At 42.1% G+C, this 14617-nt stretch overlaps 2 protein-coding genes across 4 annotated transcripts in view; one reads left to right on the top strand and one right to left on the bottom strand.

The window, feature by feature from the left end:
- The first annotated feature begins 11 nt into the window (after positions 1–11).
- Positions 12–11632, top strand: ATG4A (autophagy related 4A cysteine peptidase). Of its 2 annotated transcripts, none has more exons than XM_005484470.4 (13): positions 12–168; positions 1542–1652; positions 2788–2859; positions 3328–3426; positions 4627–4728; positions 5224–5296; positions 6148–6227; positions 7206–7393; positions 7496–7574; positions 8447–8592; positions 9178–9234; positions 10042–10153; positions 10465–11632. In XM_005484470.4, the coding sequence occupies exons 1-13, from the start codon at positions 159–161 to the stop codon at positions 10527–10529; spliced, it is 1194 nt and encodes a 397-aa protein (XP_005484527.1). In that variant the 5' UTR covers positions 12–158; the 3' UTR covers positions 10530–11632. The 2 variants fall into 2 exon arrangements, with proteins under 2 accessions (XP_005484527.1, XP_005484528.1); XM_005484471.4 differs by lacking the exon at positions 12–168 and adding an exon at positions 411–645.
- COL4A6 (collagen type IV alpha 6 chain) overlaps positions 11034–14617 on the bottom strand; it is a 108368-nt gene continuing 104784 nt past the window's right edge. For both annotated transcript variants that reach the window (XM_074551533.1, XM_014265313.3), the window contains one exon: positions 11034–14472. In XM_074551533.1, the coding sequence (XP_074407634.1) occupies positions 14212–14472 (261 nt within the window). In that variant the 3' untranslated portion in view covers positions 11034–14211. The remainder of the gene's footprint in view (positions 14473–14617) is intronic.

Genomic DNA, 14617 nt, shown 5'->3' with positions numbered 1-14617 from the left:
TCGGGCCGCGGGGGCTGTTGGGGTTTGTAGTCCCATGGACGCAGGGACGGTGCGCTCCCGGCCGGCGGGGAGACTGCAGCTCCCAGGGCGCCCCGCGGCGCGGCCGTGTTGTGCCTCCGTGTCGGGGCGAAGGGGAGGAGGATGGTGACAGCGGGAGGATGGAGGCCGGTGAGGGGCGCGGGGCGCGGGCACGGCTGGCGGGGCGGCGCTGAGGGGCCAGGCCGGGGCTCCGGGGATTCAGCGGGGCTCCCGGCGGCGGGAGATGCCCGCGGGCTGAGGGACAGGAGCCGGAGGGGTCGCCTGGCGCTTGGGGTCCCGCGGCCTCTCCCAGGGCCGGGGCAGGGGGCTCGGGAGGGGGCCCGGGCGTGAGGGGGCTCGGCCAGGGCGCGGGGCGGCCTGAGCGGAGGGGCCGGAGCCCGGTCTGGAGCCCCGCTCCGGGAGGCGCCGCAGCTCGGGGGGAGCGCTGTGGGGGAGCGTCGGGAAGGGGATCCCGGCAGGGAAAAAGAAACCCCGGCGTTGCCTTCGCCAGTGCTCCGGGGTGTCGGACGGCAGCGGGGGCGAGAGAGGCGGCCGCGAAGGGGGGCAGGTGCCTCCGGTTGGATTTCGGGGGTCCAGAGTGTCTTAAGTCTTTGGAGTAAAAACCAGGTAATTTGCTTTGGAAATGCAGTGAGCGGCGGCTTTTCTGCCGGGGAATGCCGAGCACGGGGCCAGCAGTTGCTTTGCTGAGCCGCCAGCCCTGGAGGAGCCCGGCGCGGTTTCACCCCTGCCTGCGGGCACGCTCAGTATCGGGGCTCGGCGCTGCTGGCCCCGGGCTCCAGCCAGACGGTGGTGCAGCTCCCTTCTGATCGCTGGAATGTGTATTATTTTTAAATGAAATCTTACTTTATATATATGATTTTACATTAATTTTTATACTTGAAGGGTTTTTGCACTCTTCCAAAAAGCATAATTTTAATGATCTAGAAAATAGTTGGACTCTCTTCTTGTGGTAGTATTAATTATCATTTGTTATTTTTCACTAAATAGATATGGTGTTGAATAATAACATTAATACATCTATTTTTTTTCTGAAGTGTTTCAAATCTCCAGTTGGGAAAGTAAAGCCCAGTCTTGCTAACACTTTTCACATGCTTTCCATTAAGCATGAGGCCATAATCACTCTGATTTGTATTTTTTCTATGTTCCAGATCAAGCTGTGGTGCCTTTTTGTTTTTTTCCTTTCCTCATTATCTTGAATCAAATCTCATCCTCACTGCAGTCACCCTGAACTTCTGTCACTGGCTTCAGTGAGATAGCTTATAAAGGTGTTATACCTGGTGTTCTCTCAGAACTCACTGAGGATATAAATAAAAACCAAGGCATTGGTTATTTCAGTCAGAACAGCTTTTAAATGAGAAAATTAAAAGCAGCTGGCAGCACTGCTCAGAAGCCCCAAAGGCTGTAAAGACTTACTACAAACTAGTTCAGTTTGAGAGCTCCAGGTTGGGTATAAAGGAACAAGGGGATAAAATGGAGTTTGAATTTTGTGTATTCCTGTTCAGTTTTGTCTAGGTATGAAAACCAGATCACTCTTTTGTCAGACTACTTAGAAGAATTTCCAGAAACTGATGAGCCAGTGTGGATTTTAGGAAGGCAACACCACCTAAACACAGGTATATTTAGAATTAAATTATCTGTAACATCTGTAGAATATTCATAGATTCACATGCAGCAACAGCTCCTGATTTCCTTGTGTTCCCTGAATGTCTCATGAGGAAAGTTTGCTCTCCATCAGTGAGACACCAGGTGTAAGCAGTGGAATTCCTCCTGTCCAGAAACCAGAACCAAGGCCAGTGTCCTCCCACTATAATTCATGCAATATGATCACATTCACAGCAGAGGCTGTCAGATGGGAGTCTCCACAACACAGGGCCTCAGAAATTAATGTATAAATAATTTTTGGGAAATGCTCAGCATTACTGATGTCATTTTCCTATGAGGGATGCTGTCCACAGCCTGTTACTTGCAACTGAAATGATATTTCAAGTACCAACAATAAGTTAGTCTATGGCACGTACTGCATTTTAGTGAAAATAAGTACATGGCCTAAAAGTTAGAGCAGAGTAATGTGTTTACATAAAAATAAAGTTTCAGAAATGAGTTTTGCTCCTGGGGAGAAGACAGGGCCATCCTCCTGTGTTACATGGCAAAGGTAGTGGCCACCAGTGTAGGACAGCCCAGGGTGCTGCAGGCAGCCTTGATCAGCTGGAGAATCCTTTGGAAAAGCCAGCCAGTCTGAGCCACAGCCAAGGGAAAATGCAGCAAACAGGATTCTTAAGCATTCTGCAGAGCCTTTGGAGGATTCTGTAAGTGCATGTGTTTAAACAAACAGAAAAAAGAGAGGTTTCATTCAATTTAACATTATTAACCTTTTCTTAAGATTACTTTCTGTTGGGTTTGGAGGTAATGTATAATTCCATGTTGATTTGCACGTAGAACTTCTTAACCTGCTTTACCAGTTCTTTCCTGAGGACAGTTCTCCAGAGTTGTTTTATTCAGGCTGGGCATAGTCATTCCAAGCACCTTGTAAAATTTCATTGGCTAGTAATTATTTCATCCTTAGTAAGTTAACTTTAATCAGCAGTCTGCAAAAGCTCTCTGTGTTTAAATTGCTAAAAAATGTTTGAAGTACTAAGGGTCTTGTATGTAAAAGCTATAGGAGCCTTCCATGCTCTCTATATATTGACTGTACAGGGATAATTTGAATTTTTCAGTTTAATAATGTATTTCCTCTTAAAATTATTCCAGACAAATCGAAGTTATTGTTGGATATAAGTGCTCGTCTCTGGTTCACTTATAGAAGAAAGTTTTCACCGATTGGTGAGTATGCAGCACTCCAGCAGCCTGGTTATGGATTAGCAGGATTAGTGATGATGTTGGGGACTGAAAAGTTATTTTTACACTACTAGAACATTTTGATCATAATTTAACTGTGTGTGCAAACAAAAGATTAAAGCCATTATAATCAGTGTCTGCTTGTACCTGTATATAATCTGGTCTTCATGTTTGTGGGGCAAGCAGTGAAGTGACAGCAGCACTGTGGGAGAAAGGAGCTGGCTCAGTGGGGCAGGCTGGCTCCCCCTCAGCTGTGGGGCAGCTGTCAGAGGCTTGGCTGTGAGTTCCAGTTGTCAGGGTTTGACTGTGGGTCTCAGCTCTCAGAGGTTTGCCTGTGGGTTTCAGTTATTAGGGGTTTGCCTGTGGGTCTCAGCTGTCAGAGCTTTTTCTGTGGGTTCTCTCAGAGCTGGCTCCATGCACAGCCCCTGCTGATTTGAGCCCCTCTGTTGGCAGGAGGCACCGGTCCCTCGTCTGACGCGGGCTGGGGATGCATGCTGAGGTGTGGGCAGATGATGCTGGCCCAGGCACTGATCTGCAGACATTTAGGAAGAGGTGAGTACTGTTGCTGAGGCAACTTTTGTGTTATTTGGAGGCTGTTTCACTTTTGTTGTTGTTTTCCATAAAAGCATAAAACCTAAATTTATTAATGAGACTTTCTGTGATATCCTGATAAAGTTATTAGTGAACTATTCTTGTCTGATGGGGCAAAATTATGTCAGCCTTAAGCAGAGAAACAAAAATAGAGGAAGGACAAATAGGGAATCCCATTGTTGTTATTTTATAAATCTTTCTGAGGAATGCCCAAGTTGAAGCCAAGGGAAAACTTGCTACCATGGGTCTGAGTTCTTCCCCTGTTTTCATTACATAGCCATGAAAATCCTAGCTCAGAGTGATGGTGTCAGTAGTGACAGAGTGATAGACACCACACAAAGTACTTCACAACCACTCAGCCATCATCAGCCTGAGTCCAGACCCCACAGCAGACCCCACCAGTGCCTGTAATTCTCTACTGACACCCCATATCCCAGAGCCACAGGTGAGTGTCATAGGTGTGCTCTGTGTGACACTCTCCTGTCACTTACCTTGCTGTGGCTGGGTCTGTGATCCTTGTGCTCTTTTGTCATGGTTTCTATGGCAGCACAATGTGTGGATTTACCACTTTAATAACTGAATACACAAAATGGTAGTGCAAAAATTTAACTGAAAGAGTTGGCAAACAAACATAATTACCTGAGAAAAACTAATCTTTAACTTGCAGTATGGATCTAAAGAGCACCAGCCCTGTGTATGTGTTTCTCTGTTAGTAAATGTGAGGTAATTACCTTATGTCAGAAGCTCATGTGGCAAAGCCATGGTTTGGATTTTGCTGTGGGAGAGGGCCAGCATTGTGTTTGGATTTTGCTTTATGAGTCTACAAATCCTACAAATGTTTGCAAATCTGATAAAGTCTGAACAGAACAGGTAGTTTTATATAGTCTTGGAAGCTCACATAGAGCAATAGCTATCAATTCTCAGCAGTGATCATTTGGGATATACTTGCAGTTGGCATTATTATTTTAGTTTCCCAATTTTCACACAATAGATAAAGGGCAGCTTGGTAATAAATGACAAGGTGTGACTTCTAAATAAAATGTAAATATTAGAGATGGATTGTCTCTTGAAATCTCATTGTATGGCTTTCTGCCATCTAGAAATTTGATCAGTACAATGAAAACATTATTTTTTAATCTCTATAACTTTTTTTCCTGAAAGATTGGCAATGGGAAAAACACAAAAAGCAACCAGAAGAATATCATAGAATCTTACGGTGCTTTCTGGATAGAAAAGATTGCTGTTATTCCATCCACCAAATGGGTAAGAACACACATCACCTTCCTTTTGTCTGCTGAAATTCCAACAGTGTTGAAACTTTCTCATTTGAAGTAAGTTAATGAAACATTTTAAAAAGGTGATTATGAAGACAATGTATATTTTTACATATAAATAAAAATGTATGCAAGTGGGTTCAAAGTATAATAATTCAGAAATATTATACTTAGACCTAAATAAATCTGTATTATAGAATACAGTGTGCAGGTTTTGGGTAGGAGAGTTGATAGTGTTCAAATAGACAGTCATAGAAGTTATTGCTGTAATTTGTAAGTAAGGACATATTTGTAGTTGTCATTACAGTTTAGGAACAACTTCTGAGGTAACTAGCAGTCATTAAGTGTTGAAAAGAGTATAGGTTGAGAAAATAATTGTTGCTAAATACACTTGCTCTGGAGTGTTTGTGAAGGTATTGGTAGGCCATGTGTGACACAGACTGTGACCAGCCTCTCTGTGGTTTGTTTTCCCTTTCCACAACAGCACAGATGGGTGTTGGAGAGGGGAAGTCCATTGGAGAGTGGTTTGGACCAAACACAGTTGCTCAAGTGCTGAAGTAAGTCATGGCAGGGTCCTGGGTGTGCTCCTGGGGCTGCCTGAGGCTGCTGGGGAGAGCATGGGAGCTGCTCCTGGCCTGGAGGCCTCACCAGAGCTGCCTTTGCTGAGGGATAGGGAATGTCCCATCCTGCAGCTCCTGGGTGCCATTTGCTGCAGCCCTGGCACAGACATGTTCTGGAGAGAGAAAGGAGCTCAAGGATGTCCTGGCCTCCAGCTCCTTTCCCTTACAAATTCTTCTTGACTCACATACCAGTTTTTCAGGCTTATTTCAGACACCCAGCACTGCCTGTGCAGCCTGAGAGCTCCCTTCCCCAGAGTTCTGGATGTCACACCAAGTGGACAGAAACCTGTGTGCTATTATGCCACCCTCCTAACTTTTGGGTTCCAAAATCTTGAGCTGCTCTGGCTTTTAACAACCTGAAATAGTTCCACTGAACTTCTTAAGCACAGAATAATGTGGACAGACTGGCATAGGAATTTTTTTCTTCTCTACATGGTGTTAGGCACCATGGGCAGAATCCCACAGTGGAATCTGTTAATTGCAATAAAAAGTAATAAACCTGATCATGTGGTTGAGCTGTTACTATCCCTGCATTTGGCAAAAGGACAAAACAGCTTTCACATGATACAGTGTGTGTGCTTTTCCTGGAACCACTCATTATTAATTTTTTCTAAATATGTTAAACACTGAAAGTTATCTTTTTGTTACATGGAGACTTTAAAAACACAACAAATTTTTCTTCCAAATAAGTGACTTTTTTACTCAAGGACTATTTAACTGTCCTGAGTTTAAAGCTATCCTCATGGTCCTAGTAAGCTTTTATTAATTATTGCCTCTGTGTTTTCTAGGAAGCTTGCTTTATTTGATGAATGGAATTCATTAGCAGTTTATGTATCTATGGACAATACAGTGGTCATCGAGGACATCAGTAAGTGAAACAGGAGTTTCTGCAGAACTCAGAGTCTGCAGAATACCGAAGAGCAGATACCAAAGAGTAGCTCAAGCTCATGGCAAATGTAATTGTTTGGACAATTATGCTCTGGGAGCATTAGGGTAGTGGTTGGATTTGATGATGTTAAAGGTCTTTTCTGGCCTTAATAATTTGATGATTCTGTGATTATTTCCTTGGTGACAGTTTTTAATTTGAATGTATCTAAGTATGAGCAAAATCTTGGCACTATCCCTATTTGTTCCCAGGGCAAGAAAAGGAATAAAGGAAATGGATACTCAGGTTTGGGGCTTCCAAAAGTAAAGTTAGCACAGAACAGTGAGGATTTTTGGTGACCAACTCACATACCATGGGGATGAGAAGGTGGAGTTTGGTCTGTGCTACCTTAACTCCTACTCCAGCAATGGAATGAAGTTGTAGTATGTAAAAATACAGAGAATTGCTTGTAATAGAGAGTTTGGCAGAAATTTGCTTTTGTCAGGCAAAAGGGAAATGAAGGGCAGATCCTTCAGAAATGTGTGGCCCATTTTCAACTTGTAACTGTAAGGTTTACAAGTGGTATTTAGCCACAGCCTGGTTCTACCTTAGTCCCTACTTCTGCGTATTTTATGTCTACATCACTGGTAAGGGAAGAGTTCCCTGAAGAGTTCCTAATTCTTCCTCCCTGCTGTATCATCTCCCAGGCAAAGCTTGACAGCTTTAATACTGCGAGTAGTAAATGCAACTTCAGTCTGAAACATTCATCCCCTCATTTTTCCCATGTCTCACTAATGTGCCAGCACACACTCTGACTGCCAGAATTACTTCTACTAAATAGTCAGGATTTCCATGCCCTGCTCCTTTTTTCTCAAAACAGGAGCTCTATAAAGCTGTCTGGAAAAGCAATTTAATTCATGATTGAAGGATGTGCTCTGTGTTGCTGTGTGCATTCACTGATGTCTCTTTTCATTCCCCCAGAGAAGATGTGCTGGTGCCCTGCCCAGAGCAGCAGTGTTGCCCACAGCAGTGCACATTTGCACAGGAGTGCTCTTGGCCCAAACAAGAACACAGCAGGATTGTGCCCAGGCTGGAAGCCCCTCCTGCTCATTATCCCTCTGCGCCTGGGGATTAATCACATCAACCCAGTGTATATTGATGCATTTAAAGTAAGGCATTCCTCAGTCACTTCTTTGTCTGTGTGAAAAAGTGCAGGTATCTTGTACATCAATAAACAAATCAATTTAATTTCTCTCTCTTTGGACTCCTAGGAATGCTTTAAGATGCCACAGTCTTTGGGAGCATTAGGAGGGAAACCCAATAATGCCTATTATTTTATAGGATTTTTAGGTAAGGAAGAAAGAAACTTACTCCAAATATCCGTATGACTGAAAGAGAAAGGATTTTCATTGGGAAGGGGCAGTAGTAAGCATTTTAAGCATGAGAATGGAGAAGAAGAAACATACCTCAGACACTTCAGGAACAGTATGAGACCATCCTTATAGGAACAGAAAAGAAGCAGCAAAGCTTGATATAAAAATATGGAATGATATAAGCAAAACAAGACACTAAGGAAAGTTGATAGCATTCAAAAAATGTGAAATGTCACTGCTACTTAAATACTGTATTTTTTCTAATCATTAATACTTTCCAGTGAAGAGTGTCTTGTTTTATTCTTTTGCTTCCTGGCTTTCTTAAATTATTGTCTCATATTTTTCAGTTTTTTCTCAAAGCAGTATGTCTTTCACCTTCTTCCATGTCTTTATTAATTAACGCAATAGTTGATCCTAGATTCAGCCTTTGATATTTTACCCTGGTTTGATCTGTAACTCCTTGGATATTTTGTTCTTTCTTTTGTAAAACGTGAGCTGTTTTACTCAGACTTATTTGTTCAATTTCTGGGTGAATGCCTAATGGGATTACAGATTGGATTTGTGGTCATCCTGTATCTTTGATCTGAGGAATGTTAGGGATTACTGCAGTTGAGATTTTTAAAAAATGCACTGGACTTCATGTAGATAAAGGAAAGTATGTGACAAAGGTAGAAAAAAAATCCAAAAAATCTACCCTAAAAGGTAACAGTGGAAAATTATACTAAATGCCCTGTTGGGATGCTGTTGTGCCTGATTTTCCAGTTCTCTTTATGTTTTACAAGTCTGGATGGAATAAGTGATTATTACTGCTTCTTGCTTGTTATCACCATGTGGATTTTACCCCTCCAGGCAATGAGCTGATCTACTTGGACCCTCACACCACTCAGAGTTTTGTAGATTCAGAAGAAAATGGCACAGTTGATGACAAGAGCTTCCACTGCCAGCAAGCCCCTCACAGAATGAAGATCATGAATTTGGATCCTTCAGTAGCTTTAGTAGGTGTTAGAAAATGATAAATGTGTGTACTTTGTTCAAAGCAATACCTCTGTGTATTGGTAAGGGCAGCACCATGTTTCCTTGATCACAAGTCAAGATCTCAGGGCACTCTTGTGCAATCTAAAATTCAACACACACAGTACTTGAACTGCATAGGATACATTGATTTTAGCTCAAGCAGGGAACCAACTGTTTGTATCTTGGGGAGCCAGTTAAGTTTCTTTCCTGGGCAACATAGACCTTTTCCAAGAAGTAGTTTGAAAGTCAAAGCAAGGAACTGAATCATGTTTCCTTATTTTATTCCATCACTATCATCTGTGCATTGGCTGCTCTCAAGAAGATACTCACCTGAGCTTGTTTTATTTAATCTACAAATCTTCAAGTGAAATTACTTGTAGAAGTAATCCAGTATAGACCACAAAAATACTGTGGTAGTTGAAGAAGTTCAGTCTGATCTCGTGCCAGTGTCCTTTGGTTGGGTTATGGGTGATTGTCACTTGAGATATAACCCACACATAGATACCACAGCATCTTTGCTCGCTGACATACTGTATGTAATATTACTCTGTGTATTCTTTCCTTAGGGCTTCTTTTGCAAAGAAGAATGTGATTTTGATAACTGGTGTAGTCTTGTACAAAAGGTAATATTACTATCTTTTTTTGCTCTGTATGAAATCATGGATACTGTTCTTTTTTTGGTTAATGGAAATTCCTGGCCTGCAAATCAAATGATCCCCAGTGAAGGCGGCACTAATGATCAGGGAGGGCTGCCACTGCTGATGGAGCTTGTTCAGCATTTTGTAACCCTGAACCCTGGCACTGGGAGAAGTGCATCCACCCCCTTCTGAGTTTGTCTTCTGTTAGCAGTACTGTGTTAGTGGCTCATACCTAAGTCATTTACTGACAAACAGCAAGCAGTTGGAATATTAAGCAACAGGAATGTCAATATGAAGTACCACCAACCAAAAGCATTTATTTAAAAAAAGGCTACAGGAAACAGTTTGCAAATAACTGAAGTAGAGGATATGCTGGAGCTCATCTGATAGCAGTGAAATTTTGCTTCAATAATGTGTTTCTCCTGATCAAAGCCTATCTTCCAAAATCTCTTGGATTTTTTGAGTAGATAGATCTGGTTTTTGTTCCCGTTGATCAACAGAAAACAGAGAGGTCCAAGCAAGTAACTTAAAAGGCAGAAGTATGTTCTTGGTATGTGTTTGCTCCATGTAAACAAAATTATAGATGTATAAAAGCTCATTATAATGCACTGATAACTTGTAGGAGTTTAAGAGATCCCTCTTCCAGGTGTGTTTTCAAGTAGGACAATACTAGAGATGTGTGAAGCAGTGATTCATGATGGCAGGTACCTGACCTAACAGGAATTTACAGCCTTTGTTCTTTGATAGATGCACAATACTAAAAGTGGTTTTTGGTTTGTATTCTGTCCTCAGGAGATTCTAAAGCAGCAGAGCCTGCGGATGTTTGAGCTGGTGCAGAAGCACCCACCCCACTGGCCTCCTTTCATACCTCCAAGCAAGCCAGAAGTGACAACCACAGGAGCAGGTGTGGTACCACTGAAAGTGCTCTGGGCACAGACTGGGGCTCCTCAGCCAGCACAGAACCACCACAGGTGGAAGATCTGGGCTTTGCTGAGGATCAGGCAATCACTGCATGATTGAATGCCTTGCTCTTACACAGTATCAGTTATCCAAACAGGCCGGGTCCAGTTTACATGTGTTAGCACAAGATATTTTTAATCTTTGAAAACATTTCAAAGGCAGCATTTCAGAAGGATGGGGGGATGTTTGAGGGGTTTTTTAGTAAACAAAATCAGGCATGTCTTCACATTCTAAATGGTTTAATTTATTTTTCAGAACTTATTGAATCTACTGACAAGCTATTTGAATTGGAAGAAGAATTTGAAATCCTGAGTGTATGAAGGAAACTGTGGTGACCCTTCTGACATATTGCTAATATTATTGCATTGACATAAATTACACAGCCATGTTAGCCCAAAAGTGCCTGAAATCATGGATAACAGAGCACAAACATCTGGTATCATCCAAAACTCCTACAGGGACAGTTCCTTCTGTCAAAGAGCTTCCCCAGATGGAAAGGCACTGAAAGATTTTATTATAAGACCCTGAAAGGGAATCTCTTTTTAATGTGTGTCTTTCTTGAAGACAAATGGACCTCTGAGATTAGGGCAAAAATAAGTCTGTCAGTGGGCTGTATGTTTGGAGAAAGGGATAACACAAAATGGGTATTTCTTGCTCTCATATAATGCAATAGTTTAGTTCTTAAAGCAAGAGTCTTCAGTTAAGGAGGATGTCTACTTCTGTTCCTTCCTGTGGGCTGCATCATAGAAAAAATGCATTGTCTTGTTTAAAAGATCAACTGGATCAGGAGAAAATTGTTTCCTTGTTAAATATTTTAACATGTATTTGAGCAACCACACTTTATGACAAAAATGTTTCTGTGAAAGGAACTATGTCTAACGTATCCATGTTGCAATAGCCTTCCTGTTTCTGGGAGACCTCAAGAGGAACAGGAGTCTCAAAGAGTTGATACAGATCACAACCACTGTTATAGTTATGATATATTTCACCTTGACCTTAAAGTTCAATCATTAAAACTTAGGCTGACTTTTCTTCCAGAGCTAAAGAGAGTCAAAGGTGGTTTAACTGTACCTTATTTATTTTAAAAAAGATTTACACAAGTATCTCTGTTACTGCACTTTATCTGTGCATCTAATAAATTTCTTAAGCTTTTCATAGGTTGTATGCTGCTATATTTTGTTAATTTGTTTGTGTGAACTAAATATAACCCAGGTTATCTTAAAACTTAATATATAGGCATATGCAAATTACTTAATTGTTGGGTTTTGACTTGTTGCCTTTTGAAATCTGTTTTGGTAAAAGTGCCTTAATTCTCCAGTTTTATCAGCAGAGCCGGTGCAGTTCTGTTTCTTTTTAGAAAGAGTATCTCTGTAGCAGCTCTGAGAAAACCAGCTCAGAATAAAGGCAAAGATCTTTTAATTCATTCTACAGTTCCTTTTTACTATCACAGTCCCCATTCTGATCCCTTTGTCACCATAGTGTACTGCACGTGAGTCACACACTTTCATCTTCAGTAATAAATGACCATGCAGAGAAATCCTGAATGCTGTCTCCTCTCACTTGCACTTCTGGGTCAGGGCCAGGGTGATTTCCAAGAAAACAGTCATGACCTGGGCACAGTTCATCTTGTTTGCCTTCAATGTTTATTAGCTATGGTTTGGAAATTATACATATAGAAAAAATACCATTTTCTTCCCCTTTCCATGGAGTAGCTGCACAGGTTTTGTGGGATTTTTTTTAAACAAATTATTTCTTTTTCATTAATACATGAAGTTACTGTGCTTATGACATCAGCTGCAGCCCTCTCCTTCCCACAGACCAAAAAGTAAAATGAGCCCTTGTTCTGAAATGCTCAGTCTTGAGCAGTACCTGCTAAAAATAATTAAAAGACCCTCAGTGAAGTACCAGGTGCTCATTCCCCAAGCCACCCTCAGCCTCTTCAGAGAGAAGCCTGAACCTTGCAGAGCTCTTGAAGGATTCTGGGTTGGGGTAAACAGATGGATGGAAATGGGGCTGATGGCAGAACAGGTGATTGGAATTCCTGCTCCCTGCACCTGCCAGGGAGTGGCTGATGGGAGTGGATGGAAGCTTGGACAGGGACAGCAGGGGAGCTGCTGGTTACTTTGAGAGAAGCAGCTCTCTAAAGGCAGTGCTGCTAAAAATGCATAAAGCTCTAGTCCTGGGGAATAAATGAATTGTGTTTGCATGTCCAAAAATAAAGCCAAGTCCCTGCAGATAAAAGACCTGACCAACCAGACTCTTTGTAGCACCAAGGGAAGCCAGTGGATGAAAATTTCCTTGTACTTTGTCAGTTACCTGTGTTATTTTTCAGAAGTCTTGAGCTTTGCTCCGTGCACACAAGTGTTGTAAAGTTGCATGTGCATAGCCCAGGATGTAAATCCCACATGCTCTGTGCCAGGACAGCGAGGAACTAGAGTGGAGGAAAGGACTGCTGCTCAGCAGTGTTAAAATGCCTTAAAGATACTTGCAAAATACATCCAGAGCAGTTGCTAATCTTTCACAATTAGGAATAAGTGAAAGACAACATTGTTCCTCAACTTCCTTGTTCATCTCTAGTGTGGTTTAACTCTAAGACTTGGAGAGCTCTGATCTCCATCTGTGAAGATGATAATGTGTTATGCAAATAATACTTTCATCTTTAGTGATTATTATCTGCTTAAAATAATGTCTTAGTCATGCATTAATAAGAATTTTCTGAATAATTTTATCCTAAAGATTTTTAAGCCAAGGTGACAGTGCATTTGCAAGGCACTCCTTTGAAATGTCCTGGGATGTCAATAGACAAGGATTTCACACCCTTCACTCCAGAGAGGTTAAAGGTAATAACTTTAGTCCTACTGAATGAATTCATTATAGGCATAACCATACCTTTGTCATGGCTTTCCCCTAAAATATACAAGGAAAATCCAATTAGTGGCACTTCTCTTTAATTACACCCTGAAGGAAAGTTAACAGTGCAGACAGTAGAGATACAAATTTTTAAACTTACAGCAATAAAGCCCAGAGGAAGCAGGATACAACACATGGTGACTGCAGGAGTAAAAAATGTACATCCCATAGCTGCTTACTCCTGTATCTGCATAAGCTTGCATGCCATCTAGTGAAGGCTCTACTTTTCAAACACACACAGCTTAAATAATAAGCTTGAAAATAAGTGTGCCAAAGCTGCCTCAGGAAGGAAATTTATGTTCATAGTAATAAATGTTGGCTAATAAAGTATGGCTGTATATCAGTGGCTGCAAGGAGATAAGCACAGACCTTGAAGCCAACAGACCTGGAATATATTTCAACAGAAAGCAAAGAAAAATAGTAGAGGTGTTTTGGATTTATCTTCACATGAAAAATTGCATTAAGGTAGGCTGTGGATAGCAGGCTGGATTAGAACTGGTTACCTGTCACTGGAGGAAAGAATGTTCCATCTGTGTAATAAGCAAAGCAAATAATTCATTTCTTAATTTTTCTAAGAAAATCCATTATCAACCATTAGTGCATTGTGTTTCCAAGTCACCCAGCATACCCTGATAAATTTTAGCTGGTTCTGTGTTTCACAGGAGAATGAGTCTCCACTCCCTTACACTAGACCAAATACTGTGTGCAAAGGCACTAACTCAGCCTAGCTTTGGCAAAGTCTCTCTGGGTGATGACTGGATGTGCCTTGGACAGAGGAGTGGTACAAGGTGTCAGCTGCTCTTCAGTCTGAGTAAGGAACTCACTGAGACTTTCTGAGGTAGCCATAAAAGAGGGGAAAAAAACATCCAAGTAAAAACATAGCACCATGTTCCATTAAAAAATCGCTTCAGAACACTGATCTTTCCCTCCTCTGCGCACAAATTCCTGGACTTGAAACTTGATTTCTGTAGAGTTCTAGCTGTCTTGATTTACCCATCAAACACACACAAAAGAGGTTTGTGAATTTACCCTTCTCCAGTCAGTGATGTCTAAGGTGGGGTAACAAAGACTGTTCCCATAACTGCAATTCTGTTACAAGTTCTTCATGCACACCTGGCAGCGGCTGACGCGAGTCCGAAGCTGCCCCGCCTTGAGAGTCTCTGAGGGGGGAGTGCTGACAAACTGCTGCTCCTGCTCCACCGTGGTCAGCCAGAAGCTGTACTTGTTGGCAAAGTAGTGGCACGTGCCCCGAGCGCCGTTGCACTCGATGAAAGGAGTGGCTCGGAAATCCTCCAGGCAGGAGCCAGGTGAGACCAGGGACTGGCCTCCGCCCTCTGCCCCCGCTGCAGTGTGCTGGAATAAAGATGGAATTCAGTGAGCTCCAAGGAACAGAAGGAGGTAAACAGGCAATCAAATTATACCCTGGCTATGTGTAACTGTCTCTTGAGTCAGGGCTAGAAGGTAAAGAGCAAAGGAGCACACTTAGGCTGAATATGCA

Source organism: Zonotrichia albicollis, chromosome 14, assembly GCF_047830755.1.
Source record: "Zonotrichia albicollis isolate bZonAlb1 chromosome 14, bZonAlb1.hap1, whole genome shotgun sequence".
In the NCBI taxonomy this organism is placed as follows: domain Eukaryota; kingdom Metazoa; phylum Chordata; class Aves; order Passeriformes; family Passerellidae; genus Zonotrichia; species Zonotrichia albicollis.
The sequence above is the reverse complement of the archived record's forward strand: the minus strand, read 5'-3'. Positions and strand labels throughout refer to the sequence as shown.